Source organism: Aethalodelphis obliquidens, unplaced genomic scaffold (assembly GCF_003676395.1).
Source record: "Aethalodelphis obliquidens isolate GAN/ISIS:26980383/991018 unplaced genomic scaffold, ASM367639v1 scaffold62, whole genome shotgun sequence".
Taxonomy (NCBI): domain Eukaryota; kingdom Metazoa; phylum Chordata; class Mammalia; order Artiodactyla; family Delphinidae; genus Aethalodelphis; species Aethalodelphis obliquidens.
Window position 1 is genome coordinate 10,849,732 of NW_020838006.1, and position 27,490 is coordinate 10,877,221.

The window sequence follows — 27,490 nt, forward strand, 5'->3', positions numbered from 1 at the left end:
ACGCCTGTGGTCAGCCTTGCCCTGCCCCCTTGGTTGAGGCCTTGCATGGCACAAGTACTCACTGGTGGTTCCGTGCTCGATGGACACTTTCTAGAGCATTCTTGTGTCTTAAAACACCAGGGAATGGTAGCCGCCACTCCAGTCCTGAGCCGCCAAGAGCTTCCCTGCAATTCCAGCCTGGGCGCCTGTGTTTGCTGGGAAAGGAGAAAGCTCAGGTGGGTCCTTGGACCCAGCTGTCTCCCCCAGATCGGGTTTTGGGGACCAGTCACATGAGTGCAGTTGGGTGTGAGGCGGTGGGTTCCAGGTGGACCCCATCAGCTCACCTCCCCACCCACGGGCTCACAGCTGCTCTCCAGGCTGGCCCTCCTCGCCCTGCTACAGTGCGGACCCCGGGCTCCCTGCACTCACGACTGTCTTTCCCAGAAGCCTCCCCCTGCCCTTCCTCAGTCTGATGCAGCAGAACCACGTCACTTACCCAGGACTAAGCCAGTCATGCTCGGGGGAAACGGGACCGGGTCAGCCTGGACGCAGGGACCCACCTCACTGGGGCGGGCTCCTGGGCCTCGGGGAGGAGGAGGATGGACGTGGGAGCCGGTCAGGTGGAGACAAGAGGGAGGCTGGCAGGAAGGAGATGCCACGTAGGCCCGCTAGGCCCCCGGAACTCCTCTTTGTGTCCCAGCGCTCGGAGTCGGTGGCGTCTGGCTCGTGGCAGGTGCCCAGGAGCAGGGGTGGAAGACACCAAGGTGTCCTTCACTGCACGTCTCATAGTCCCTCGTCACCCTAACTGGCCTGAGGGAGACACCCAGGATGACACTGCCCACCGCCGCTCACTGGCCCCCGTGCGTGAGGATGCCCGGCAGCGCTCCCCCGGCCTGCTCCCGCCCCCGCCGCCCCGCTGCCCTGCTAGCCCTAGGGTCCTCGTGCCCCACCCCCAACTCAACTGCACTGCTCCCCACTTCTCCCAGACACCCCGAGGATTCCGGCCGCGGGAGAGCCCTCCTCTCGTCGTCCCTAGCCCGCCTTCCCCCGTGGAGTGGACAAGAGCTGCAGGCACTGCCTACCTGGAGCAGGTGAGGCAGGAGCCCAAGCCCGGGTAAGGAAAGGTGCATAAAGTGATGGCGCCAGCAGGAGGCTGAGGCAGCAGTGTCTCCAGACCGAGCAGGGAGCGGGCGGCCGGGAACCCGGTCTCCTGTGCACGGAGCCCGCCCCGGTTCTCAGGGCGCGTGAGGCCTTGCCCACACCGCAGTGACCCCAGGTCTTTGGACCCAAGCCCGGTCACCAGACGGCTCTCGAGGAGCCGCTGCGTGGGCAGGTCCCCAGAGAAGAGCCTCAGCACCTGGGGAGAGCCGGAGACAGGTGATGCCCCCATTCCTGCACGAGCCCCATCCCGCTGGCCCTGCTGGGAGGATCCCAGCGAGATGAGGCGTGTGCAGCCGCAGAGGTGGCCCTCACTGGGCGTGACGCTCTCTGGGGCAGAGCCAGGCCGCAGCGCCGCTCCTTGCCTGCCGTGGCCTCTCCCCTGACTACCACCCTCCCTCAAGCCATGAAATACAGACTGTCACTGCATCCACAGATTGCCAGTGCGCCCTGGCCCAATTCACTTCTCAGCCCAACTATCCCCTCTCACGCCACCAGCATGACATTCAGTTCTGGGCCACTGACAGTCACTGGGCCTCCGGGGGCAGGGGCTGGGCCCGTGCCCCCCACACAGGCGCCCCCTTGCTCTCTATGGTCAGCCTGGTGGGCCTGCTGCAGGCGGGGGGGCAGGCAGTGGACCCTTCTCTCCCCGCTGGTGGCCACACTGACTCACTCCCCACCAGCGGCTCCAGAGCTCAGACGTGAGAACAAATCTTTATGCTGCTGACTTCTGGGAGGAAACCAGAAGCAAATGGTTAGGGATACCCAGCCCTACAGTGAAGCCGGAGGCCACTTCCCTCCTTGATATGCCCTCTGGGCCTCAGTTTCCTCCTATTGTCCCTATTTTATAGATGAGAAAACTGAGGCACAGGGGGCTTCGGGGAATTCACAGCAGCGTGGCCCACATCTGCCAGGACGGTGCTTGCAGCCTGTACCAGGCCCTCGGCCCCAGCTCTCTCTCAGCCCTGACCCTGGAGCTCCTGCCCTCCTTCCAGCAGGAAACTAGCAACAAGAAGATGGAAGACCAAAGGCCACAGAACAAGAACCCTGGGATCCAGACTCTTCCTGACCCAGTTTAACCCACGGCCCTGCAAGGACAGCCCCCGGCACCGGGCAAGCAGCAGGTAACGGCGAGCTTCTTGCCGGTCAGCCGAGTCCGAGGACTGCCCTCCGTGCCCCGCCCGAGGGTGGCCTGAAGAGAGGGGACCTGACAGAAGTGGAGCCACCAGCACCTTCCAGGGCCACCAGGGACTGGAGGAAAGACATGACCCCTCTGCTGGGGCAGCTGTGTCCTCAGGACTCTCCAGCCTGGGAGCACCCTTGCATCACCACCACGAGGGGCCACAGCCTCTGCAGAGAAAGGAAGGCGCTTCCCCGCGTCCTGACAAGAGGCCCGTCTGTGGTCGCTGGTGTCTGTACAAGCAGGCACCCGGGAAGGCTATGGGACGCTCCTCCTCCCAGCCTCTTAAGAGTCAAAGTTAGGAGGTCTTGCGAGCTAGCTGGGGCCCCAGCCAAGCCCTGCACTGGGTGGGCAGTGAGGCTGGCATCAGCAAGTGGGCCTCAGAGAGTGGCCGCAGACCCCAAGAGAGAACCACCTGCACCCTGTTCACTGCAGATGCTCGGGTGCCGCCACCCAGGTCTGAGGAACGGGGTTCTGGCAGCTTGGCCTGGAGCTCCACGTCTCTGAGGATGCCTGCAGTGGACGCTGCCACACGCTGCACGCTCTGGAGCGTGAGAACTGAGGGGAGCAGAGGCCCTGCCGGTTTCTCCCCAGGAGGGGCCGCAGAGCCAGCCTCCTCCCCTGCTGCCTTGTCACCAAGGTGCCAGGTGGGGGCCCCCATGGTCTGGCAGGGATCTGGAGCAACAAGCACCTCCCTCGCACTGGATAGGCACCCCTGGACCTGAACAGGACCTGGGGCAGAGGAGCAACGGGGCGCAGGACCAAAGAGACCTTCCAGTTCCAACACCTGGCGCTGGCATGCCCCACGACCCTTTGAAAGCCCCTGGGATACCTGGGCAGGTCAGAGGCAGAGCCGCCACCACTCAGGAGGGAGGGGACGCCAGGCTTCTTGCTACCTGGTCTGTGAGCCTCACGTGATCAACTAACGTAAAAGAGATACGATGGCGTTTTCCCTTGAGCTTGTGGCACAGATCACGCAGATGACACGTGGCCTCCTCTCTGGACCTTTCTGGCGGCTGGTGAACTCCCTCGGGGGACGGGGAGAACGCGGCACAAAGCATCGGCATCACCTGGCTCCTTCCACTACCCACTGTCTTCTCCTGTGCACAGCCGAGAGCACCGCGGCCCAGGCAGGAGGACACGGGAAGGGCACAGCGGGTGAGCCCAGGTCTGCTGACCCCCGCCCCGGCAGGTGTCCAACAGGCCCAAGGTGTGAAGGCAGTCATCTGCTCAGGACCAGGAAAATCATCAAAGTGCCGAACAAAGGACCAGAGGGCAACTCAGTAGTGCAGACACAGATCCACGCTGCCCTTTACACAGCTGTCTGGCTCAAAGACAGGAAACAAGTATGTTTCCACGCTAAGGGAGGCTAAGAGCCACTTACAGTGATCTCTGCCCCTCCCATCCCAGAACACAAGGCCGAAAACTGGCACCGCAGGGCTGACGGAGTCAGCTAAATAAATGGGGAGACCAAGCGTGGCACCAACAACTGCCTTCCAGGACCCGCCCGGCTGCCCGCCCGCCGGGGCGCCCTGCCTGTGCCCTGGACGAGCAGCCCCTGGCATTTGGGCCACAACTGAAGGAAGGATGCAGGTAGGGATCTGCGTTAGTAGCCTGAACCGACCCAGTGATGTGCTGACTCCCACCTGAACCGTGTGCCCACTGGTCCAGGTATTTGCTGTGCTTCCTACACAAACACGCTGAAGGTACCGACTCCTTAACACACCACAGGCATCCCGGGGCCGAGAGACGCTTCTTCCTCGGTCCTAATCTGCTCCCAGACGGTGGGTCCCAGGGAAGCTTCGGCACGCTGGAACCCCTTGGGACATGTTGTGAGACCAGGTCTCAGCCCCTGACTCCAAATGCCTTCCCATCACGGGGTGTAATGAGCTGCCCGACATGGTCTCATCTGTGTGTCCGCATCCCTCAGGACCAGGGGTCTCACAGAATTTGGAATTCTTTCAGGTATTAGAAAGGTAACAAGATGCACAGACATCTGTTATGTAAGAGCTCCAGTGTGGTTTAAAGTGAACCCACAGCCTAGTGCTTTAATACTGCTTTGCCCAGCCCTCTGGAAGGTCTCCCCTCGCCGCATGCAGCCGGGCAACCTGAGGGGTGGGCTCTGGGGTCAGGTCAGCGCCGTGCCTGTGGGCAGGCCCTGTACCCTTCTGAGCCCCACAGCCCGCCTACCAGTCCCTTCCCGCGGGGCGCTCTCAGAGTACCGCCCGCACACTCACCATCACCGCGGCCACCTCACTGCCGACACTTCTCAGAGAGGCCTCCTCAGGACCTGCTTCCACCTCTCGTTCTCCTCTGCCTCAGAGCTGTCTCTGCTGCTCAGAGACCACAGCCTCAGTGAGCAGTTCTTGGGCTCACCTGTCGCTCTCCTGCTCGGTGGCCTCCACTCCTTGTTTCCCTGATGCCTCCTCTCAGCCCCACACTTGAGGCGGCCCCTGGGCTTCTGTCTCTGGCCTCGGCTGCTCTCTCTGGGCCTCTGCTCTCGCCAAAGCCTCCCATCCTCGTGGCTGAGGTCACATCCTTCATACCTGCAGAATACAGAGCTAACCCCTCGGCCAGGTGCATAACCTGCAGGGCCCAGTGCATCCCCCTTTTCCAAAGTTTCAGGAATTTCAAGACGACAAACTAAGAGCAGTGTTAAGCAAGAGAGGGCCCTTCTAAGCAGGGGCCCTGAGTGACAGTGGGATGCTGAGTCTGTCTCCTTTCCACCCTAACCCTGACGTTCCACCTGGCAACAATCTTTCTAGCCATGCCCCGCAGTCCTCCAGTTCTTCCAGTCCAGAAACCCTGGAGTCCCTGTGACCCTTCTCTCCCAGCAAAGTCCACGCCTGTCTCCTGTGGCTCACAGGGACCGATGACCCGGATCCTACCCAGCTCAATTCTCTGCCTCCTGCACTCTCCCTCCCTCCCCTGGCTCACCTGTCTTGGAACTCTCCTGGCCCTCACAGCAGTGCCCTGTGACCCGTCACCACCTCTGATGGTCATCTGGTGCTAATTTAAATCCCTGTTTCTTCCCCAAGGGTATTATGAACTCACAAGGACCAAGGTTCTGTGTTTTCCCTCTTCTTGACTTTCCAACACGTAACGCTTTGCTGGGAGAGAGCTGTTCGGGAGTCGGGGATCCTCAAAAATACAAACGACTCTCTAGCAGTCACAATGTGCTTGGCTTCCGTCAGCTCAGGAAAGGCTAGATCCCATTTCCCCTTCTCAACTATCCCTCACCAGATCCAGAAGCCTGAGGAACCCAGTCCCTGCTGGACTTCGGGGCAAAGGGGTAGCCTGAGGTCTGGCATATCCTGCTGCACAAGGAGTGAGCAAGAACTGGAATCTGCCGTCTTTGACTGAGAGCGATCGCTACATGTGCGTGAGAAAACTACCTGGAGCTGGAGAAAGAAGCCCCCCGGAAAGCAGTAGACTGACCAACGCTTAGAACTTACACAAAGCTGAGAACAGTTCATGCTCCCACCAGCCAGAGTGGAAAGAGTTCGGTAGAGTGCTTAGAAGGGTACCGCTTCAGTGGTGGGCCAAATTAGCCCTGAAGACTGCTCTAGATCTGTCCTAACACACTTTAAAAGCAAGACCTAAAAGGATCCAACTGATTCCAAGTAACCCTATGCCAAAACGAAACCCAGCACTTTTTACATGAATACAAAATCCAGCACTCAACAATGTGAAATTCACGGTGTCCAGCACTGCAATAAAAAAACTGTCAAGCTAGAATTCTATACCCAATGAAAACAGCCTTCACAAATGAAGTAAAAATACCTTTTCAGACAAGCAAAAGCTGTCAGAATATAGTCAGCAGACCTGCACTATAAAAATTTTAAGTTCTACAGGCAGAAGGAAAATACCAAAATGTGGATCTATACAAGGAAATGAAGAGTGACAGAAATGATAAAGATGTTGGTAATATAAGACTATTTCCATGTTTCCTCTCTTAAAAAGAAAACTACCTAAAACAAAACTGTGTATGCATATGTAAAAATAAAATGATTGACAACAGTACAAAGAAGAGAAGGAAGAAAATGGAAGTATGTAGTTGTAAGGTTACGTTCTATAAAAAAATAAGAGGCACACAGCCCATAAAAAGTGCTTAGTTAAACCAAGAGAAGTTACTAAAAGAGGGAAAAAGAAACAAAGAACAGATGAAACAAGTAGAAACAATTAGAAAGAAGGTAGATTTAAACTCAACCATGTTGATGATTACACTAAATGTAATTGGTCTAAGTACTCCAAATAAAAGGTAAGGATTTGCAGACTGGACAAAAAAGCAAGACCCAACTACATGCTGCCTACAAAAAAACAAACAAAAAAACCAAACTCCTATTTTAAATATAAAGATACAGATGGGTTAGAAGTAAAATACACTCCCACAAGTCAAAAAGAGTTAGAATGGCTATATCAGTATCACACAAAGTAGACTTCAGGACAAAAAATAATTTACTAGGTATAAAGAGCAACATTTCATAATGATGAAAGGGATCAATTCATCACGAAGACTTAACAATCTAACAACAGAACTTCAAATTTCATAAAGTGAAACTGATAGAACTAAAAGGAGAAATAGGCAAATCCATAACTACAGCTGGATTTCAACACTTCTCTCTCAGTATTTATATAATGAGACAAAATCAGTAAGGATACAGAAGACTTGAATACCATTATCAATCAACTTAATTATTGACATGTATAAAACATACAGAACACTTTACCAGCAAGAGCACTTCTCAAGCACTCACATAAACATTCACCAAGATAGGCCATTAGCTGGGCCATAAAACAAATTTCAGTAAGCTTAAAAAGATTTAAATTACACAAAGCAGGGGCTTCCCTGGTGGTGCAGTGGTTAAGAATCCGTCTGCCAATGCAGGGGACACGGGTTTGAGCCCTGGCCCAGGAAGATCCCACCTGCCGCGGAGCAACTAAGCCCGGGTGCCACAACTACTGAGCCTGCACTCTAGAACCCATGTGCCACAACTACCGAAGCCTGTGCGCCTAGAGCCCGTGCTCCACAATAAGAGAAGCCACTGCAATGAGAAGCCCGCACACTGCAACAAAGAGTAGACCCCCCTCACCGCAACCAGAGAAAGCCCACGCACAGCAATGAAGACCCAATGCAGCCAAAAATAAAAATAAATAAAATATACTAAAAAAAATAAAAATTACACAAAGCATGATTTCTGAACAAAACAAACTAGAAATTAGTAACAGAAACTTATGTGGAAAATCTTCAAATGCTTGGAAATTCATCACCTTTCAAAACATAGCATGATTTAGCTTTTAGAAGGACCACTCACAATGCTGAATGGAAAACAGATGAGAGAGACAAGAGGCAAAAGTGATGAAACCCTTTAGGAGGCATTTTATAGTTGACCAGATAAGTGATGATGATGTTCATGGACCAGAATGTCAGGAGTGGAGGCAATGAGGTGTCAATATTTGAATGGTGAATAAGATGCGCTCATGGATTGGATGCTGGGATCAAAGAGTGAGGGTTGACACCAAGATTTTTGACTTGTGCAAAAACAAATGAAGGTTTAGAGTTGTCAGTTATGAGATGGGGAACATTAGTAGGGTAAGGATTTGAGGGGGATTATGAGTTTGGGACTTGTACAAATTGAGGTGCTTATCAGACACATCCGAATAGAGAAATCAAATAGGTAGCTGGAATCTGGTGTTCCTGGGAGACACGGGCTAAGTATATTTCGGGCTTCTATCAGCACATGGATGTTAAGGATCAAGAGACTGTGTGTAGATACAGAAAGGATCTAGAATCGAATCCTGCAGTATTCCAAGTTCAGTGGTTGGGAGAACGTGGAGCTCGTGGACTGAAGAGCAGCAAGGTAGAAGTAGAGTCCTGAACAACGTGAAGTTTGCAAGGAAGAGTGATCAACTCAACAAATGCTAACGTGGGACTGGAAGTGACCACGGATTAGTGTTTGTCTGGCTTAGGCTGGGCTGGGAGTTGAGGGGAAAGGGAGAATGTGCTAACAGGTACAAGGTTTCTTTTGGGGTTTATGGTAATGGTTGCACAACTCTGTCAATATACTAAAACCTGTTAAATTGTACGATATAAATCAGTGAATTATGCGGTATGTGGATTATACCTGAAAGCTGTTTCTAAAAATTGACCACTGGATTTAGCACATGGAGATCACTGCTGACCTTGAGCAAAGCAGTTTTGGTGGGGTGACAGCAGCAGTGCCTGATTGGAAGGGTTCAGAGAGAGGTGAGGAGAGGAATAGAAAAATGTGGCAACAGCTAGAGAGAAAACAAAATATTTGAGGGAATAAAATCATGTCTGTTTTGTTTGCTGTTAGGAGTAATCTAGTAGAGAGGCAAAGATTGACAGTGCAAAGGGAAGAAGAGAATGACAAAGTCCTCAGGTCTGTCTCACTTAACACCTGTAAAGTCTTCAGGGGCAAGTGAAGGGACTTACCTGGAGTCACACGACCGGGAAGAAAAGCAGGGCATGTGGATACATACGAAGGTGGGAAAGAAGAAGTGGGAGCTTGGGGGCAGTTCTAACTGCTTCGGTTTACTTACTGAGAGCGTGGTGACTGGCTGAGTGAGGAAAGCAGATAATTGGGGAAAGAAAGTTTAATTAATGGGCAGTCCTGGGACCCACCTGAGACTTATGGTCACGAGTTTAAAGTGAGAACAGTCACGACTGCATTTTTTCAGTCACATCTGGTGGTGCAGGTGCGCACACAGCACGTAGAACTTCGGTCTAACCCAGGCCGGGACTATACAGAGCTGCGTTCATAAGAAGAAACAAGATATGCGACACAGTTTATATTGCTGAACACCGATATGCCACTTTATTATCTGGACTTTTTTTTCCCATTTGTCACATACCTGTCAATGTTTACACAATGAGGAGTATCAACCAGCAGTGGAAGCAACCGACCAAATCAGCTGATAATTCTGTACCCTCTTAACACACATCAATTCTTACTTGGAAGGGACATCTTTGAGTCAGTCTCACGGCTATCCTTAAAATCAGTGTCAAGATTGTCACAACTTTAAATACAGATAGAACTGCCAGAAGTACATCATTTTATATATATATATATATATGTATATATATGTATATATATATACACACATACAGAAAAATACAAGACTAATTGTTTTTCCACAATATTTAATTTACACACTACTGTAACTCTATGCAACTTCTGAAGACAGGTTAAGGGGTACAAGAAACTGTTTAGAGCAAGTAAGTCATTTGGTCCAATATTATCTTAATGTAATGGTTATTTGCTCCCTCCCTTTTATGTGATGACATACTATGACATACAACACATGCACAATCATTCACTTATGAACAAATGAGTAAGACGCCACTCAGACTAACATTTGTATACCCAGAGGGTCAACCAACCACACACAACTAGTAAGGCTATGATACAGCTATGCAGCATAAATGGTCAACACTGCTGATCCTAAAAGTGAGCACCATATATACATTTGAATATAAAAAACCACTGAAAACCAAACACATATGGGTTAGTTAAAAGGTGCCATTCCAAGGCTATACATAATCACAGGAAAAAGTATTTACATTACTTGGAAAACAGCTGCAACAAAGAGTTTATTGCCAATGCCCTTTATAAACTTCTCTCCTACGTTTAATACAGATGTTACGCTCACTATCTATGTGAACCACACATCTTATTTCTGGCCCTTTATAAGATCCCTGCTCAAGAATTTCAAGCAAATATGTTCTATGGCTTCACCCACACACCTATCCTCATAGCTCTCAATTATAAATATCACAATGAACTAGAGCTGTAGCTTAAAACGTATCTAGCCTAGGTCTAGAAATTAAAATAAGTATTTTGACTATCATCTTTACTTAGTTTAGTAAGTATACTGTGAAATTCAGAGTTCTGAGTAAAACATATGAATCCTAAAGGAGCAGAGTCAGTGTGTACTTGGAGAAACCGTGACCAATGGAATGCTGTCCTTTGGTGCTCTGCCCACTCTATGGACCAGGCAACTGTCACTGCAGACACACGACAGGAGGCTGATGAGTGTGGGAAGGCCCTGGGGCCCAGCCACATCCTATCACCAATGTCCCTAAGTGTTGCTTTTAAGACCCCCTGGGCACAGCATGAAAAAGTAGCATCTGGTCCCCTTCCAAAATGATACTGTGTCCTACAAGATAAAAGCCACGAAAGATGATTATCTGGTCAAAAGTAGTCTTTGTACAGGAATAGTTTAAAGCAAAAGTTCTTTGATTATTGTTTTTGTAGGAAGGCAAAGTGAAAAACACTTCCAGCAAAAAAAAAAAACAAAAAACAAAGCAGGCTTTGTGCATTTTTGCTTGCTTTATGTGTGAATTCTTACCCTTTTATGTATACTTTTTAATCAGCCAATTTTCATAGGTAGCTGAGCTAAAAGACGTAAAAGAATGGAAGTTAACAAAAGAGACAACCTAATTATCAAACTCCTAAAAATCATATGCCAATAATCTTTTTTTTTAATTTATGGGGTTTTGACTTTGCCAACATCTGGGTACACCTTTGCTTCTATATTAGGCCCTATAGTTTCTTCTATCTATGTGGTTATAAAGGAACTCTGGGGTGTGCCCTCCAGGAAGGAATTAACACCAAGCATCGTTTTGTTCTGTTAGACAGACACACACTCTGTAAGTAGAGTTAAGACATCATCAGTTCACTTTATCACATTACAAAATGAGATTGTCTGCTTGTGATTTACCTCTACGGGGAAGCTGCCTTATAAATCTAAGTACTTGATCTCACCTATTACAAAACAAGAAAATCTTTTTCAGTTAAATTTTAAGAGCCCAAACTGTTTTCACACTATAGCTTAAGACAAACAGGTGTGGGTATGTTGAAATCATGGTTTTAAGGTTGTCAGTGCAGACGCTCACTGTACTCTGCACAGGCCCTGGCATCTGGGGGCGCGCGGCACGCTCGCGGGCTCTAGGCCTGATGGCATCACAACGTTATTGCTTTGGTTCTGCCTCAGACACCAGAGTGTGCCTCAGATCACGGAGGTTCCATGTCACAGAAGGTCGGAGCAGGAATTTAGGTTTTTCACAAGGAAAATCATTTTTTCTCTCTCTAGGTTAAGTGCAGAACATCAAATTTCTAAGTGCTCCATTTATATTAGGTTCCAAATATACATTTTAATTTAATCCTGATCATCCACATTAAAATTATAAATGTAAAAATTACACAAGACTTTTCGGCTGGAAAAAAAAAAGGCGTGTCTAGCAGCATGCACAAAGACCATGCATTTGTCAAGTCGTCAGGCGAACAAATGAAAAAGTAATAAATAATTGCCCGCTTTAAAAGAGGAAAACCGAAAAGGGACCAGTGAAGTGAGCCGGTCTTCGCCGCTCTGAGCAGGAAGCGCACCGAGGTCAGATGACGTGGCAGCAGCTGGCCTGGCTGGAGGCGCACAGCAGCCCCTCCTTGGGGTTCCGCTGGATGTTCACAGAGATGGTCTTTTCGCACAGAGGTAGCTGGAGCACGTTGTTTTTCAGATTCTTGCTCTTTATCCGGTCCAACTCCACGGTGGTGTTCGCCACGTGGTCGGAGAAGAACTTCATGCCGCCCACGGCTGGGGCGGGCGCCGCACCGCCTGCGGAGCCGATGCACATCTTCCAGGCGGACTTCTCCTGGACCTTCACGCTGGAGAACGACAGGCTGCCCTGCGGGTCGATAATGTACTTGGCGCTCCCGTGCAGCTGGGAGCCGAGGCAGAGGCCCATGAGTTTGAGGCTCTCCACCAGCTCCCCGGCGCCGCGCGCCGCCAGCTGCGTGGACGTGGAGGAGCCGGGGCCGGCGCAGCGGCGGGCACTGCCTGACGTGCCGCCCGGGGCGCCGCCCGACCCCCCCGCGGGGCCGCCCCCGCCAGCGCTGTGCTCGCTGGGGCTGGCCTTGTCCGCGCCCCCACCGCCGCGGCTCGGCTTGCTCTGGCCGCCGCCGTCGCCCTCGCTGCCCGGGGGCCCCTCGCTGCTGTCCCGGCGGTGCCAGGAGTAGGTGAAGCCACTGTCTTTATCCAGGCGCCGGCGGCTCTCCGAGTCGTCGTCGCTGGTCTCCGAGCTGCTGCAGCTGGAGCCGCGGCCCTGACTTTTCCTGCGGTGGTAGCGTTTGTGGACCGTCCCCGGGGAAGCAATGTTCATCTTCAAGCGGCTCAGCTTGGGAGGCAGGTTCTCATCCATGTCGAACTCGTCGTCCGACTCCCCCTCCTCGAATATCTGGTTGAGGACCGGGGCGCTCTTCCTGGACGTCAGGCGGTTGGTCACTGACGGCTTGCGGCGCAGAACCACCTGTGTTGAGAGGGACATGGGCTTCTTGTCCTCCTCGTCTTCCTCTTCGTCTTCCTCCACCCGAAACAGACACTTCCGCCCACTGGCTGCGGGTTTCAGGCTGGCAGGTGGCCCCGTGGACAGCGCGGGCCCGGCCAACTCGGGGAGGTCGTCTTTCTTAGCCGAGTCACACAGGCCTTTGCTCCTGTGGCCGTTGAGAACACTGTCGGCAGCCCGAGCAGGAGACTGAGGGACAGTCGCGTGGGACAAAGGAGTGGCCGTGAGGTCATCCTCAAGGTCCTGGGGCACGTCAATTTTGGTTGGCCATGACTGCCTATGTAACAGATTGGAAAAAAAAGAAAGAAAAGCTATGTAATGGTACACAGACTTTACCCAAGTACCTTAAATAAAACTTACTGGGACAAAATACACAGGCTTTACAAAAAAAAAAAAAGAAAACGAAAGAGAAGAAAAGACAGCGGCCTTGCAAACCCATTCAACATCCTGTAAACATCACAAGGACACTAGAAGGGCAAATGTTACTTTGAAATGTGGTTCAGTTTATGGCTTATTGGCCAAATGAAAACTTCATCACGGTTGTCAGAAAAGGGGGCAAACGTCTTTTCTATAGAAACGTTTTATACCACAAGAAAAACCTTTTTAGAAAGTACAAGGGAGTTATCACCAAAGCAAAACCTGAACACAGGTTTTGCTCCTTCCGGTCTTAAGATCACAACCTTTGAAGGTATATTACACTGCTAATAAATTCACCTGAAATTTCCAGTCCTCCAGATTTTACTGGATGGTGTTAATAGTTGGTGTTTACAAAAACAAATGGAAATAGTTTACTGCATTTAAATATGATACTGGAGAGGAAAGTCAGTGAATACTGGTATACATAAATCTCTTCTTCACCAATTAAAATATGCACCCTCTAAATACTTTTTTTTTTTTTTTTTTTTTTTTTTTTGCGGTACGCGGGCCTCTCACTGTTGTGGCCTCTCCCATTGCGGAGCACAGGCTCCGGACGTGCAGGCTCAGCGGCCATGGCTCACGGGCCCAGCCCCTCCGCGGCATGTGGGATCTTCCCAGACCGGGGCACGAACCTGTGTCCCCTGCATCGGCAGGCGTCCTCAACCACTGCGCCACCAGGGAAGCCCAATACATACATTTTTAAATGACGACACAGGAGTCCTGCATAGCAAAATCCACTGTTATTTAAACTTTGATTCTGTCCCTTCATCCAGAGTCACCCAAGTAGTAAGAACACTGCTTGGTAGCCCAAGGAAGACTTTTGAAAGTGAGGTCTCCAGCCTGTTTTGAATAAACATCTTGAATTCTCAACTGCCCTCTCTGCTCAGGGGAACAGTAGACGCCAGTGACACTGCAAACAGCCACTGGTACGCTGACACTTCCATGTCACACCACTTACGTTATCCTGGACATAAAAGCCAATTTAAATCTATAGCCTTAAAAAACCCATAGGAGTTTACAGCAGACCTCCTTCCCCCAATTCGGAGCCGCCTCCTCTCTCTCAAGGATGGAGTGGGTCCGTTTGCTGGTCACTGCTTGGTAGTCTACAGAAGCTGGGTGTTCAATGATTCTGAGGTCAAGCAGCGTCTCTGGACAAGTCCTCTGTCCTCACAACACAACTGTACCAACTCCAGATGAGCCTCGGGGCCCTAGGAAACGGCACACAACATTCCTTTCAGGCTGCTCCTCAGAGAGCAGCCACCCGAAAGGTCACCCTGGCAAACGCTGGGGTCCCTGTAGTGGGAGGCAGGTGCAGACAGTGCGTCTGACCCACTAGGGCAGCAGCCAGTCCACCCGAGGTGGGCAGGGCACAGATGTGCCGGAGGCGCTTCTCTCCCCACCAACCCCAAGAGAAAGCCAAAACCACCCTCAGAACCCACCCCCAGAAACCAGATGGTTACTAAGCGCTGCAGCTGCACCACACACGCTATCTCCACTTCTGAACCAATGGCTCTTATTTATATGAGTAAATCAGATCGTTAAGCAGCTCACATTTATTAAGAACATATCTGGCCCCAACGCTGTGCTAGACTTAATGAGCACAACACTGTAAGAAGATCACGGCTTATCTTAACGAAAGATAAGAAAGACTGCTAACAAGAACTATAAAGGAGTCACACTGACAGCACAGTTCACACTGAGAACTTACTAGGGCCAGCACTGTGGAGAGAGCCTGACAGCAATTAATTCATTTAATCCCACCACAATCCCATCCTCCCTTGACAGTGAAGAAATCAAAACACAGAGTGTAAGCAACCTGCCAAGGCCACACGGGCTTGAAGACAGTGACATCTAGGCTGAGTTCAGTGGTTACTAAACCCCCAGAGCAGTGGCTTCACTCTGCAACCCAGGAAGCCCTCTGAATGACTGCCTATCGAATGGACGGCGCCTTTGCAGTCAGGCCTCTGTGGTTTTCCTTACTTCCTAGTTTCTCTGTGGAAGGATGCGGGCACTGGTCCCACCCGTGTGGAGTTCAGCTCCCAGGACTTCACAAAGCTCTTCTAACAGAATACACGTGTTTCCATCCCATGCTGGCAGGACCCAAAGAGCGTATCCGCTCTCTGGGGCTCGCTCTCCCTGACTTGACCTACCCATGCCCCACAAATGACTCTGCTGGTTAGACGCCAACCACGTTTCTGCACCCCAAGTCACTCTGACCCCAAGGCACACCCAGCAATGGAACCAAGTTAGGGTGCAGGGTTTTGACAACAAAGAGAAGGCAAGTAAGCAGACATCCACCACCTGCCAGTGGGCCCTGGGCCCCAGGAGGAGGACAGGCCCCGACAGCAACTCCACTCTGTAATCCCCAGGTGGGTAAAAGGAAAGTGCATGGAAGGCTCTGATATTTCTTTATAACTACTGTTGGCTTTGTAATTTCTATGATACAGTAAAACCAATTTAGTTCATTTACATATCTGCTCAACTTCAGATTGAGTTCCGATCTGTTCCCCTAAAAATAAAACAGTTCAATTCCAAATATTCCCTTCTCCAAAACACTGCAGTGGCTCCAGGCCTGGCGCAGCATGTGGCGATGGCTCTGGAGCCACTCTTGCCCACCAGAGGGCTCGGGTCACGACTAGGTTGACCCTAACCCCTCACTGTCACTCTCCTGGTTTGTCCCATGGGCAAGGGTCCCCATGCTCCCTGGGGCCCAGTCTTCTTCCAAGCTGACACCAGACAGGGTGTCTAGTTTTCATTATGCAAGAATATGTCCAGGATATAGATGCAGTTACCAATTTCATCTTCCCATTAAACTAGACTTCTAAATATTTAGTCTTTGGTCACCCGGGAATGTTTTCTTGTCTCTTCTCTGTTGCTCCATCCCAAGTAACAACCTACACATGGCAAGGTGACTGCAAGTAATTTAAAATCCAATGGTATTCTTCCTCTTTTAAGTAGTAATTACTGTTACATATTCACACGTATATGTTTATATAGCTATGTACAAGTAGAGAATTATTTAGAACCAAGAGCATCCTTCTAGTTTTTTAAAATTTTTTTTAACTACTTATTTTATATTTATTTATTTAGGCTGCATCGGGACTTAGTTGCAGCACACGGGATCTTCATTGCAGCATGTGGGATCTTTCGTTGCGGCGCGCAGGCTTCTCTCTAGTTGCAGCACACAGGCTCTGTAGTTATGGCATGCAGGTTCCAGAGCGTGTGGGCTCTGTAGTGTGCAGAACGCAGGCTCTCTAGTTGAGGAACGCGAGCTCAGTAGTTGTGGCGCACAGGTTTAGTTGCCCCACGGCACGTGGGACCTTAGATCCCCGACCAGGGATTGACCCTCATCCCCTGCATTGGAAGGCGGATTCTTTACCACTGGACCACCAGGGAAGTCCCTCCTTCTGTTTTTGAATCACTATAATTCCATGGATTACTTCATCTGAATAAAGATAAAGTCTAAATAAATTTTCATAATGGTGACAAAAAAGTAACTCTTCCCAAGCTTTGATATTAAATGGAAAGCTAATATGGCAGAAGAAAAAGAGGAGAAGGAAGGTAGGGGGAGAAGAGGAGGGGGGCGGGGGGAAGGGGGAGAGTTGGGGAAGGAAGGGAAGGAAAACACAGGGGAGATGAGCGCACAGTCACTGCTTTACCAAAGGTGACGTGGTGGGGAAACGTTCTCAACAATGACAGCAAACACGTGAAGCCCAGTTCAAAGCACTTCACATATATTAATTCGTTTATCCATCACCACAACCCCAAGAGGTAAACAGGATTACTACTCCCACTTCACAGGAAGCTGAGTCAGAGAGAGGTTAAGTGACCTCCCAAGATCAAGCAGCTGACCAATCAACTAGCTGATGTGATGCCGAATCCCTGAAACCCTAACACAGCGTCATGCCACAGACATGCTCTGTATGTCTTTTAAAATTATGTCCAATACTGAGGGAAAACCTGGCCTTGTTCCTAGAATGAAAAATTAAAGAAAATAACACATTTACACATGTCTGATCTGGAAGAGCTTAGTGAAAATAGCTGGCACGCTAGCCTGAGGCTGCGGCTTCTCCGCAGGTGTCTTTGTGGCCAAGCCAGCAACTGCAGCCCCTCGCTCCGCTAAGCCCGAGAGAGGAAGGCCTCCCTGGTGACCAGGGAACCAGGACCCCCACTCACGTGGAGGGCCCACAGGTGGCCCCTCCAGTGAGGCTGTCACCACTCTTTATACTCCCACCCCACAGACTTAGGAAACATCAAAAAAGTTCACTATTTCAAAACGTTAACTTACTAAAATCAGTGAAGATTTTTTTCTCACCTAAACTGGGCCTTGATGTTGCTAGGGCTTGCAGACCTGGTCTGTATTTCTTTCTCTTGCTTTTCCCTCAGGATCCTTTCGGCAAGCAAGAAGTAAGTGGCTGTGATGTGGTTATACCTGTTGGTTTCCAGGGCTCTGAGGAAATGAGAGAGAGGGAATATAAGCCACATTCGCAGGTTTGTTTTTTCACGAGCAGAACTGGATTTTTTTTTTTTTTTTTTAAGTACAAGCAAATAAAATCTAATGACCTGGAATCTTTAAAATTACGGGGAAAAAACAACCCAACACACGCACACAAATGAGAAAAAAACCTAGTAGATCATTCTCAAAATTCTAAGTCACAACTTCATAAAAACGTTCAATTAGTAAGAAAAACCCAAAATGCTGATGGCAGCTGAGCTGGATGTTGGTTTTAGATGCACAAAATAATGAAGTTTCCAAGAATGTACACATTATTCAAAAATTTAATGTGTGTCAGTGTTTATTTCCATTACACTGGTGTACTTGCTTCCAGCAGAACTATGAAATGAGTTATATGAATGTACACTGAAGCACTAGTATCAATCAGAAAAATTAGAAAAAGCTTTTATTTTTATACTCTTTGTATTTATTGGCATTTTCCGACATGAACGAATTATTAATACATTGAAAGCATGTCATTAGCCTCTTCTTTGAATAAAATCTACGCATTCATTCATCCACCTCAAAAGTAATGCTCTCTGAGTCCGTCGTCTGGCCGGCGCTGTGCTGGAGCACACAGCCTGCCTGCCCTCCTGCAGCTGGCCAGTAGTGGGACACAGGAGGAATGCCACAGAGGATCCACACGGCCCAGAAATATGTAATTATGCTTTTCAGGACCTTTCTGTAGTTAGTGAACATATGCAATGAACACTTCGGGAGGAAACGATACAGGAGTCTCTCCTCACAAAACAGACAGTGGGGCCTCAGCTAATGGGGGCAAGTGGGGCTGAATGAGAGGTCCTAAAGGAAGAGCCCGAGGTGAAATTCGGGGCCACAATGACTTCTCAGAGTGGTTTCCTCAGCTGAGCACAGGGTAGAGCTGTGGGCTTGTGTTAAGGGGACCAACAAATGTGTCTGTGAACTCAGGAATCACCCTGCAGTGAGGAGCTTCTCGTACTGTGGGCAGCAAGAAAGACTTGCCCGAAAGCAGCCGGGAGGACTCGGGCTCAGGGCATCACCTGAGGCGTCACCTCTCCTTCTGGATTGATAATTGAATTCACATGAATTAAATAGTTCTATACTACAGCACTGCATGTATTTATTCATTTAAAAATATTAAGCCAATTCAGGGCGATGCAAATAGCCTTTTTTATTCACTCAAAAGTGAAAAATCATTTTCCACATATTCCTAAAGTGAGTGTTGTCCTTGGCAGAAAGAACGAGTGTCCTGCACTTCTCTGTTTCTCTAGGTCAATCTGTGAAAACTGAGAATGCACTCAGAAACCTGAAGAAATTTGTACATAAACCAAAATGATGATTAGTTTTATAAACCCTTCTTTCCAGTGTACCCTAAAGATACATGTCCTTTATACAGACACCACCCTTCTCAGGGACCAGACCCTCAGGTGCCACATGTGACAGTCTGCCACGCTGTAGAGGTAAGTCCAGCCTGCAGCCTCCTCTCCCCCGAGGACAGGTACCTGGGTCAGATCACTCAGCCAGGCCAGAGTGGCCCGCCCGATGGGAACCTCTTTTTTGCCCCCCAGAGTACATCCTCTTTCCATCATATCCAACTATTTCATTCAATGGGTTAAATAACTTTTGACTCTTCATTTGTGGAAACGCTTCGTATTTTTACAGACAGGATCTCTTACAGAAATGAATATCATTGTTAAAGCCAACTGCATCTTTATATTATCCTTGATTCCCAACTTCTTGGGTTATAAAAAACTGTCTTTGGTTTTAAAAAATGTAACTAACAACTTGTGCATCTCGTGGGTTCCAGGTTACTGCAGCAAGGGCTCTAAAGAGCCAGACAGTAAATATTTTGAGTTTTGTAGGTAACATGGTCCATCTCGCAATGAGGCTGATACTGCAGCACAATGCTGCCATGGACAACATGTAAACAAATGGGCTGAGCTGTGCGCCACTACAACTTTATTTACAAAAATGTGTGACTGGACGCATATAGCAACCCCTGATTTTGAGGAATTGTGGTGTCGCCCCCTTGAGTGTCCCTGCTTCCTTATGGGGACCAGAGGGAGACCCAAGAATTACGAGGATACAGCAATGGACAAGGCATGTACTGGGATATAAAACAGTCTATTCCAATCCACTTCTGTAAGAGGGGAGAAAGGCCACAGGACTCACTGTTCACTAGTACAAAAATAAAAACAAAAGACCAACAAAACCTATGAGCCAGGCGCTGGGCCAGAAACTCTAGAGATAAATGACATAACCCCTGCCCACTGGCAACCCTATCCATTACACAGTGTCCACAAGCCCTGACACGTTAAGAAAAGAGCCCATCCCAAGAACCCTATGCCCACGGCCCCTGTACTGATGAGCGCCGACATACTCGACAATGGCATCCCGATCCGCTATGTCCCCGAGCACCATGCGCTGAATGATGCTGTTGTGCTCCTCTTCCGAGAGGTTTTTATATGACACGAGGGGGATGTTATACTTCGTGGCTGGGGAAGGGTCCACTCCCTGAAGCCAAGGATGGTTTTCAATCTCTTCTAAAGAGGCCCTTCTCTTGGGATCTCTCTGCAGCATCCTTGTGATCAGGCTGGAAAGGAAGGTAAGTCCATTGTTAAAGCAAACTGTTGTGAGGGATTAGTAATGGCGGGTTACTGTATTTATCAGCATTGTTTCCTAAACTTACACCATCAATTTCATTACGTCCACTAGAGGTGATGGTGGGGCAGATGGGAATAAAGAAAGTGCCATCAGATTCATAAAATAAAAAATCACAACCACCAGATATACTGACAAGCCAAACACACAAATGCAGTTTCCTACCACCTACAAGTAACTCTAGGTACCAAGATCTGTCCTTGAACTAACTGTGGCATGGTGGCGTACCCGAATCAGACACAACGATCAGCGACGACATACAGAATAGGGTGCATGAGCCAACTTCTGTTTCCGGAAGAATGAATGACCATCCTGATGAAAGCAACCAAAATGACATATATTTTTAGACATATATTTTGTTTACAGGCATTGTGTTGGCAGGAAGGAAGGGAGGGAGGGCAGACAGAAACATGGACAGACGAACTACTCAGCAGGTAAAAACAGAGTAAAAGCAAGACTCTTAGGAGCAAATGACAAAGTTGGCCTTGGCCTGATTGTTTCTGTTTTTTTCTGTTTCCACACTGAGTACACGAAACAGAATATCACCAGAATATAACATGTACGGCCTACTGAAAGTGGGGGATGCAACTAGAACCCTTGCAAAGAACTGGGACCCCAGCTTCAGTGTGAAGATGAACGAGAAGAAACAAACCTACTGCTAAGATGTCAAGAGGGAAATCTGCTGCCTCAACAGTGCTGTGGAGGTGAGATGGGGGAATTTCTTCTAAGAACTTCTAACTACAAGCTGGTCCTCTCACAAGTTTGGGGTCCAAATTAATGATAGTATATCTGTATGGTACACATAGTGAAAAAGTTAATTTTAAGAGGTTTCAGGCTGCACGTACCCATGGGCAACTAGTAGAAAAGCAAATGCAAACTGTTTCTCCAGGGAATGTAACTTAAAAGAACTGCCACATAATTTTATAAGAAATCTGACCTCGCAGTCGAAAACTACAAAGGAAACAAGGTACCACTGCAAGAACTAAAAGACACGATGGCAAAATCAGAATGCAAAGACATCAAATACATCTACTTCTACCAGTGAACACAATAAAAGTAAATGGAACAAACTCTCCAGTTAAAAGACAATGCTCAGATGGGAGCATTGGTCAGATGGGATTAATCAAAAATCCATCTCCCAACTGTTAAAAAAAGATGTACCTAAAAACAAGCCAATAAAAGATTTAAAGTAAAAGAATGGAAACCTATATAGCACATAAATGCTAACCAAAAGACAACTGGAATGGTGAGCTAAAACTAGACAACATAGACTGACTTTAAAGCCCAAAGCATTATTAGAGAAAAATAGTGATACAGACGTTCAATTCACCAGCAAGACACAACAGTTTTCAACTTGTTTGGACCTAATAACATTCCCCCGAAACACCCAAAGCAAACACTGAGAGACTTTCAAGAATAAAAAAAATACATTTACAATGTTGTATTAATGGGAGTAATCACTTTTTTTTTTGCCTATAATATACTTCCATGTAGTGGAAGAATATCTCAGTAAGTGATAGATCAAGCAGTCAAAAGACTCAGAAGTAATTTTAAACATCATAATAAACAAGCTTAGTCTTAAGGACTTATACAGAACTCTGACCCCAACAATTAGAAAACATACATTCTTTTCCAGAACAAAAGGATTATTTACAAAAACTGACTCCATGCTAAGCCGTAGGAAGCCTTACCAATTTTAAAAAAACTAGTAACATACAGACTATATTCTTGGATCACAATGCAATTAAGTTAGAAATGAATAAAAGTTAATTAGTAAAGCTACACATTTGGAAATTTAAAATACCCCTCTGAAAGTAACAGGTTAAATAAACCCGTGGAACCTATAAAAATAATCAGAACTGAATAACAAAAGGACTACTAATCAAAACTAATGGGACGCAGCTGAAATGGTACTAAGAGGCAATTTATAGCCTTAACTACTACCTTAGAAAAGGAAAATTTATTATCTGAAACCCCACTTAAGAAAAAGAACAAAAGAATTAGCCCATTAAGTAGGCAGAAGGAAATAATACAAAAGAATATCAATAGCATAAAACAAAAAATATAATAGTAAATTAATAAAGACAAAAGACAGTTCTTTGAAAAAGGTTAAAATGAACAAACCTCATGTAAGACTGATCAAGACAAAAATAGAGAATGCAAAAATAGAGAAGGCAAAAAGATCAGTATGAGATTGAAAAAGGGCAACAACTCCACTAATTCATAGGCTTTAAAAATATAATTAGAGGGCTTCCCTGGTGGCGCAGTGGTTGAGAGTCCGCCTGCCGATGCAGGGGACACGGGTTCGTGCCCCGGTCCGGGAAGATCCCACATGCCACGGAGCGGCTGGGCCTGTGAGCCATGGCCGCTGAGCCTGCGCATCTGGAGCCTGTGCTCCGCAACAGGAGAGGCCACAACAGTAAGAGGCCTGCGTACCGCAAAATAAAAAATAAAATTAAAAAAAATATATATATAATTAGAAGATATTATAAATACTTGAGGCCAATAAATTTGAAAATTTAGGTAAAATGGACAAGCTCCTTAAGAAACAAAACTTACCAAAACTGACAGGAAAAAGGAAAAAGTAGGAAAAAGTAGAAACTGAATGGTCCTACGATTATCAAAGATAATCCCTCTAGGAGGGAAACACCAAGAAGAGGCTTCTAAAATATTAGAACCGTTCTTTATCTTAAGCTGGATAATGGGTTCATTTTATTACATACACATTTTATCCATTCTTTTGAATGATAAATGTCAATATAAAAATAAGTCACTCTGTTTTAGTTTTTTTCAGAAGGGGCTATGGAGATACTCTTTGAATTACAAACATCTAACATGCACACAACATATACCCCCAGAGAGCAGCCTGCTTCCTGGGGTAGAGAATAATAATAGTAAGGGTATAAGGGGGAGGAGGAGGAGGAGAGTCATCAATATTCATCTTGTGCTACTTATGTGCTAAAGACTGAGCTACAAGCTTTATATACATTAATTCATTTGATTTTCACAATAACCCTGTAAGGTATGTTCCACCATTCTCCTATCATTAGTAAACTGAGAAACCAGTAGCTGAATCCAGAGTTGGAATTCCTAAATTCTTAACTATGGCCTAAGATGGGGATCCACTTGGAGAAAAGGTTCCTCAAGCTCAGATTTCCTTCTTATCAGCTGATGGGAGAAACTAAAAACTTTATTACTCTAGCAAAATCCTTTAAGTAGCTATCATCTCAGGTGACCTTACTTTAAAATATCACCACAATATCAAAGAAATACTGAACTTCCAACAGTTCTTTTACTCCATTATGAATTTATCACTACACATATCACAGTACTATATATACAGTACTTTAAATTCCCAGTAATCAGCTTGCATATACTTCTTCCCATAGTCACATGAACCAAAACAGAGCTCTTCAGTCAACTGGGGAGAGAAGTAATGAATAAAATTATGAGGCATGCTATGTAAATCCCAAAATGGTGTGTTGATGGTCTATTTCAGGAAAGAAAATTCCCTAACTCTTCTCTGGAATGTCAAATAATTCCAGGTGCAAAAAGAGAAAGTAGTTCTTATGGTAATTCTTCAAGTGAAAGTAACCCACTTCTCCTGGAGGCTGAAGAGGCATAAAATGGGTTTCTTGAAAACTGGCATATGTGAAAAATAGACTAATACATTCCATACTCCAATATTAAATTTCAATCATATTCTATGGTTAACTCCCCAAAACATACTTAACAAGAGCAGAAATATTGGGTTCAAAAATTAAAATGAACGAAGATACCCACATACTTTTTTTTTCTTTTACTTACTCTTTACACCCTTTAGATACGTGGGATGGTACTGTATATTTGCAATCCATGATCATTGTCAATGTTTCACTGTCATTGGCCTCTTGAAATGGTGGCTGCCCACACACCAACATGAAAAGGATCACTCCCAGACTCCATATATCTACAAATCAAAGACATACTGTTAAATACTGAATTAGTTAGAAAACAAAAAACACTCAGGAGTAAAAGTAGACTAACAAGGTTTTAGTTTGAGGAGTCAAAACACCTTCTACAAACAAATGAAAACAAAACATGATGATCCAAAACCTATGTGATGCAGCAAAAGCAGTTCTAAGAGGGAAGTTTATAGCAATACAATCTTACCTCAGGAAACAAAAAAAAGCCCAAATAAACAACCTAACCTTACACCTAAAGCAACTAAAGCAACAAAACCCAAAGTTAGTAGAAGGAAAGAAAGCATAAAGATCAGAGCAGAAATAAAAGAAATAGGGATGACGAAACCAATAGTAAAGATCAATGAAACTAAAAGCTGTTTCTTTGAAAAGATAAACAAAACTGATAAACCTTTAGCCAGACTCATCAAGAAAAAAAGGGAGAGGGCTCAAATCAGTTAGAAATGAAAAAGGAAAAGTTACAACAGACACCACAGAAACACAAAGGATCATAAGAAACTATTAAAATCAACTGTATGCCAATAAAATGGACAACCTAGAAGAAATGGACAAATTCTTAGAAAGGTACAATCTTCCAAGATTGAACAAGGAAAAAACAGAAAATATGTATAGACCAATCACAAGTATTGAAATTGAAACTGTGATTAAAACCTCCCAACAAACAATAGTCCAGGTCCAGACGGCTTCACAGGCGAATCCTATCAAGCATTTAGAGAAGTGTTAACACCTATCCTTCAGAAACTATTTCAAAATATTGCAGAGGAAGAAACAGTCCCAAACTTATTCTAAGCAACCACCATCACCCTGATACCAAAACCAGAAAAAGATACAACAAAAAAAGAAAATTACAGGCCAATATCACTGATGAACACAGACACAAAAAATCCTCAACAAAATACTAGTAAACTGAATCCAACAATACATTAAAAGGATACCCACACCATGATCAAGTGGGATTTATCCCAGAGGTGCAAGGATTTTTCAATATCCACAAGTCAGCGTGATACACCACATTAACAAACTGAAGAATAAAAACTAGATGATCATCTCAATAGCTGCAGAAGAAGCTTTTCACAAAATTCAACACCCATTTATCATAAAAACTCTCCAGAAAGTGGGCATAGAGGGAACCTACCTCAACATAAAAAAGGCTATATATGACAAACCCACAGCAAACATCATTCTCAACAGTTGAAAAGCTGAAAGCATTTCCTCTAAGATCAGCAACAAGACAAGGATGTCCACTCTCACCACTTTTATTCAACATAGTTTTGGAAGTCCTAGCCACGGCAATCAGAGAAGAAAAAGAAATAAAGGGAATAAATAAAATTTGGAAAAGAAGAAGTAAAACTGTCACTGTTTGCAGATGACATGATACTATACATAGAAAATCCTAAAGATGCTACCAGAAAACTACTAGAGGTAATCAATGAATCTGGTAAGGTTGCAAGATACTAAATTAACACAGAAATCTGCTGCATTTCTACACACTAACAACAAAAGAGCAGAAAGAGAAATTAAGGAAACAATCCCATGTACCATCACATCAAAAAGAATAAAATACCTAGGAATAAACCTACCTAAGGAGGCAAAAGACCTGTACTCCAAAAACTGTAAGACACTGATGAAAGAGATCAAAGGTGACACAAACAGATGGAAAGATACACCATGTTCTTGGACTGGAAGAACAATATTGTCAAAATGACCATACGGGGCTTCTATGGTGGCGCAGTGGTTGAGAGTCCGCCTGCCGATGCAGGGGACATGGGTTCGTGCCCCGGTCCAGGAAGATCCTACATGCTGCAGAGCGGCTAGGCCCGTGAGCCATGGCCGCTGAGCCTGCGCGTCCGGAGCCTGTGCTCCACAACAGGAGAGGCCACAACAGTGAGAGGCCCACGTACCGCAAAAAAAAAAAAAAAATGACTATACGATCCAAGGTAATCTACAGATTCAATGCAACCCCTATGAAATAAATTACCAGTGGCATTTTTTCAGATCTAGAACAAAAAATCTTAAAATTTATATGGAAACACACAAGATCCCGAATAGCCAAAGCAATTTTGAGAAAGAAAAACAGAGCTGGAGGAATCAGGCGCCCCGACTTCAGACTATACTATAAAGTTACAATAATCAAAACAGTATGGCACTGGCACAGAGACAGACTTACAGATCAGTGGAACAGGATATAGAAAGCCCAGAAATAAACCCATGTACCTATGGTCAATTACTCTATGATGAAGGAGGCAAGAATATACAATGGAGAAAAGACAGCCTCTTCAATAAGTGGTGCTGGGAGAACTGGACAGCTACATGTAAAAGAATGAAATTAGAAGATTCTCTAACACGATACACAAAAATAAACTCAAAATGGATTAAAGACCCAAATGTAAGGCCAGATACTATCCAACTCTTAGAAGAAAACATAGGCAGAACACTCTTTGACATAAATTTCAGGAATATCTTTTTGGATCAACTTCCTAGAGTAATGAAAATAAAAATAAACAAATGGGACCTAACTGAACTCAAAAGCTTTTGCACAGCAAAGGAAACCATAAACAAAAGGCAATGCAACCCACACAGTGGGAGAAAATATTTGCAAACGATGTGACCCACAAGGGATTAATCTCCAAAATATACAATCAGCTCATGCAGCTCAGTATCAAAAAAACAAACAACCCAATCAAAATATGCACAGAAGATCTAAAGAGACATTTCTCCAAAGAAGACATACAGATGGCCAAGAGACACATGAAAAGATGCTCAACATCACTAATTATTAGAGAAATGCAAATCAAAACTACAATGAGGTATCACCTCACACGGGTCAGAATGGCCATCATCAAAAAGTCCACAAACGATAGGGGACTTCCCTGGTGGGCCAGTGGCTAAGACTCTGTTCTCCCAACATAGGGAGTCTGGGTTCAATCCCTGCTCAGGGAACTAGATCCCACATGCCACAACTAAAGATCCTGCATGCCACAACTAAAGATCCCACGTGCCACAACTAAAAGGTCCCTCATGCTGAAACGAAGATCCTGTGTGTGGCAATGAAAATCCCACATGCCACAACTAACACCCGGTGCAGCCCAATAAATAAATTTTTTTAAGTCTACAAACAATAAATGCTGGAGAGGGTGTGGAAAGAGGGGAACCCTCCTACACTGTTGGTGGGAATGTAAATTGGTACAGCCACTATGGAGAACAGTATGGAGGTTCTTTAAAAAACTAAAAATAGAGATACCATATGATCCAGCAACCCCACTCCTGGGCATATATCTGGAGAAAACCATACTTTG

At 46.4% G+C, this 27,490-nt stretch overlaps 1 protein-coding gene across 5 annotated transcripts in view; it reads right to left on the reverse strand.

Annotated features, from left to right (window-relative positions):
* Window positions 1–9,892: 9,892 nt before the first annotated feature.
* The window catches only part of SNRK (SNF related kinase), a 61,130-nt gene continuing 43,532 nt past the window's right edge, over window positions 9,893–27,490 (reverse strand). For all 5 annotated transcript variants that reach the window (XM_027088311.1, XM_027088313.1, XM_027088312.1 and 2 more), the window contains 4 exons: window positions 24,040–24,181; window positions 19,952–20,164; window positions 17,413–17,547; window positions 9,893–12,957 (listed from right to left, as the gene is read on the reverse strand). In XM_027088311.1, coding sequence (XP_026944112.1) covers window positions 11,733–12,957; window positions 17,413–17,547; window positions 19,952–20,164; window positions 24,040–24,181 — 1,715 coding nt within the window. In that variant the 3' untranslated portion in view covers window positions 9,893–11,732. The remainder of the gene's footprint in view (window positions 12,958–17,412; window positions 17,548–19,951; window positions 20,165–24,039; window positions 24,182–27,490) is intronic.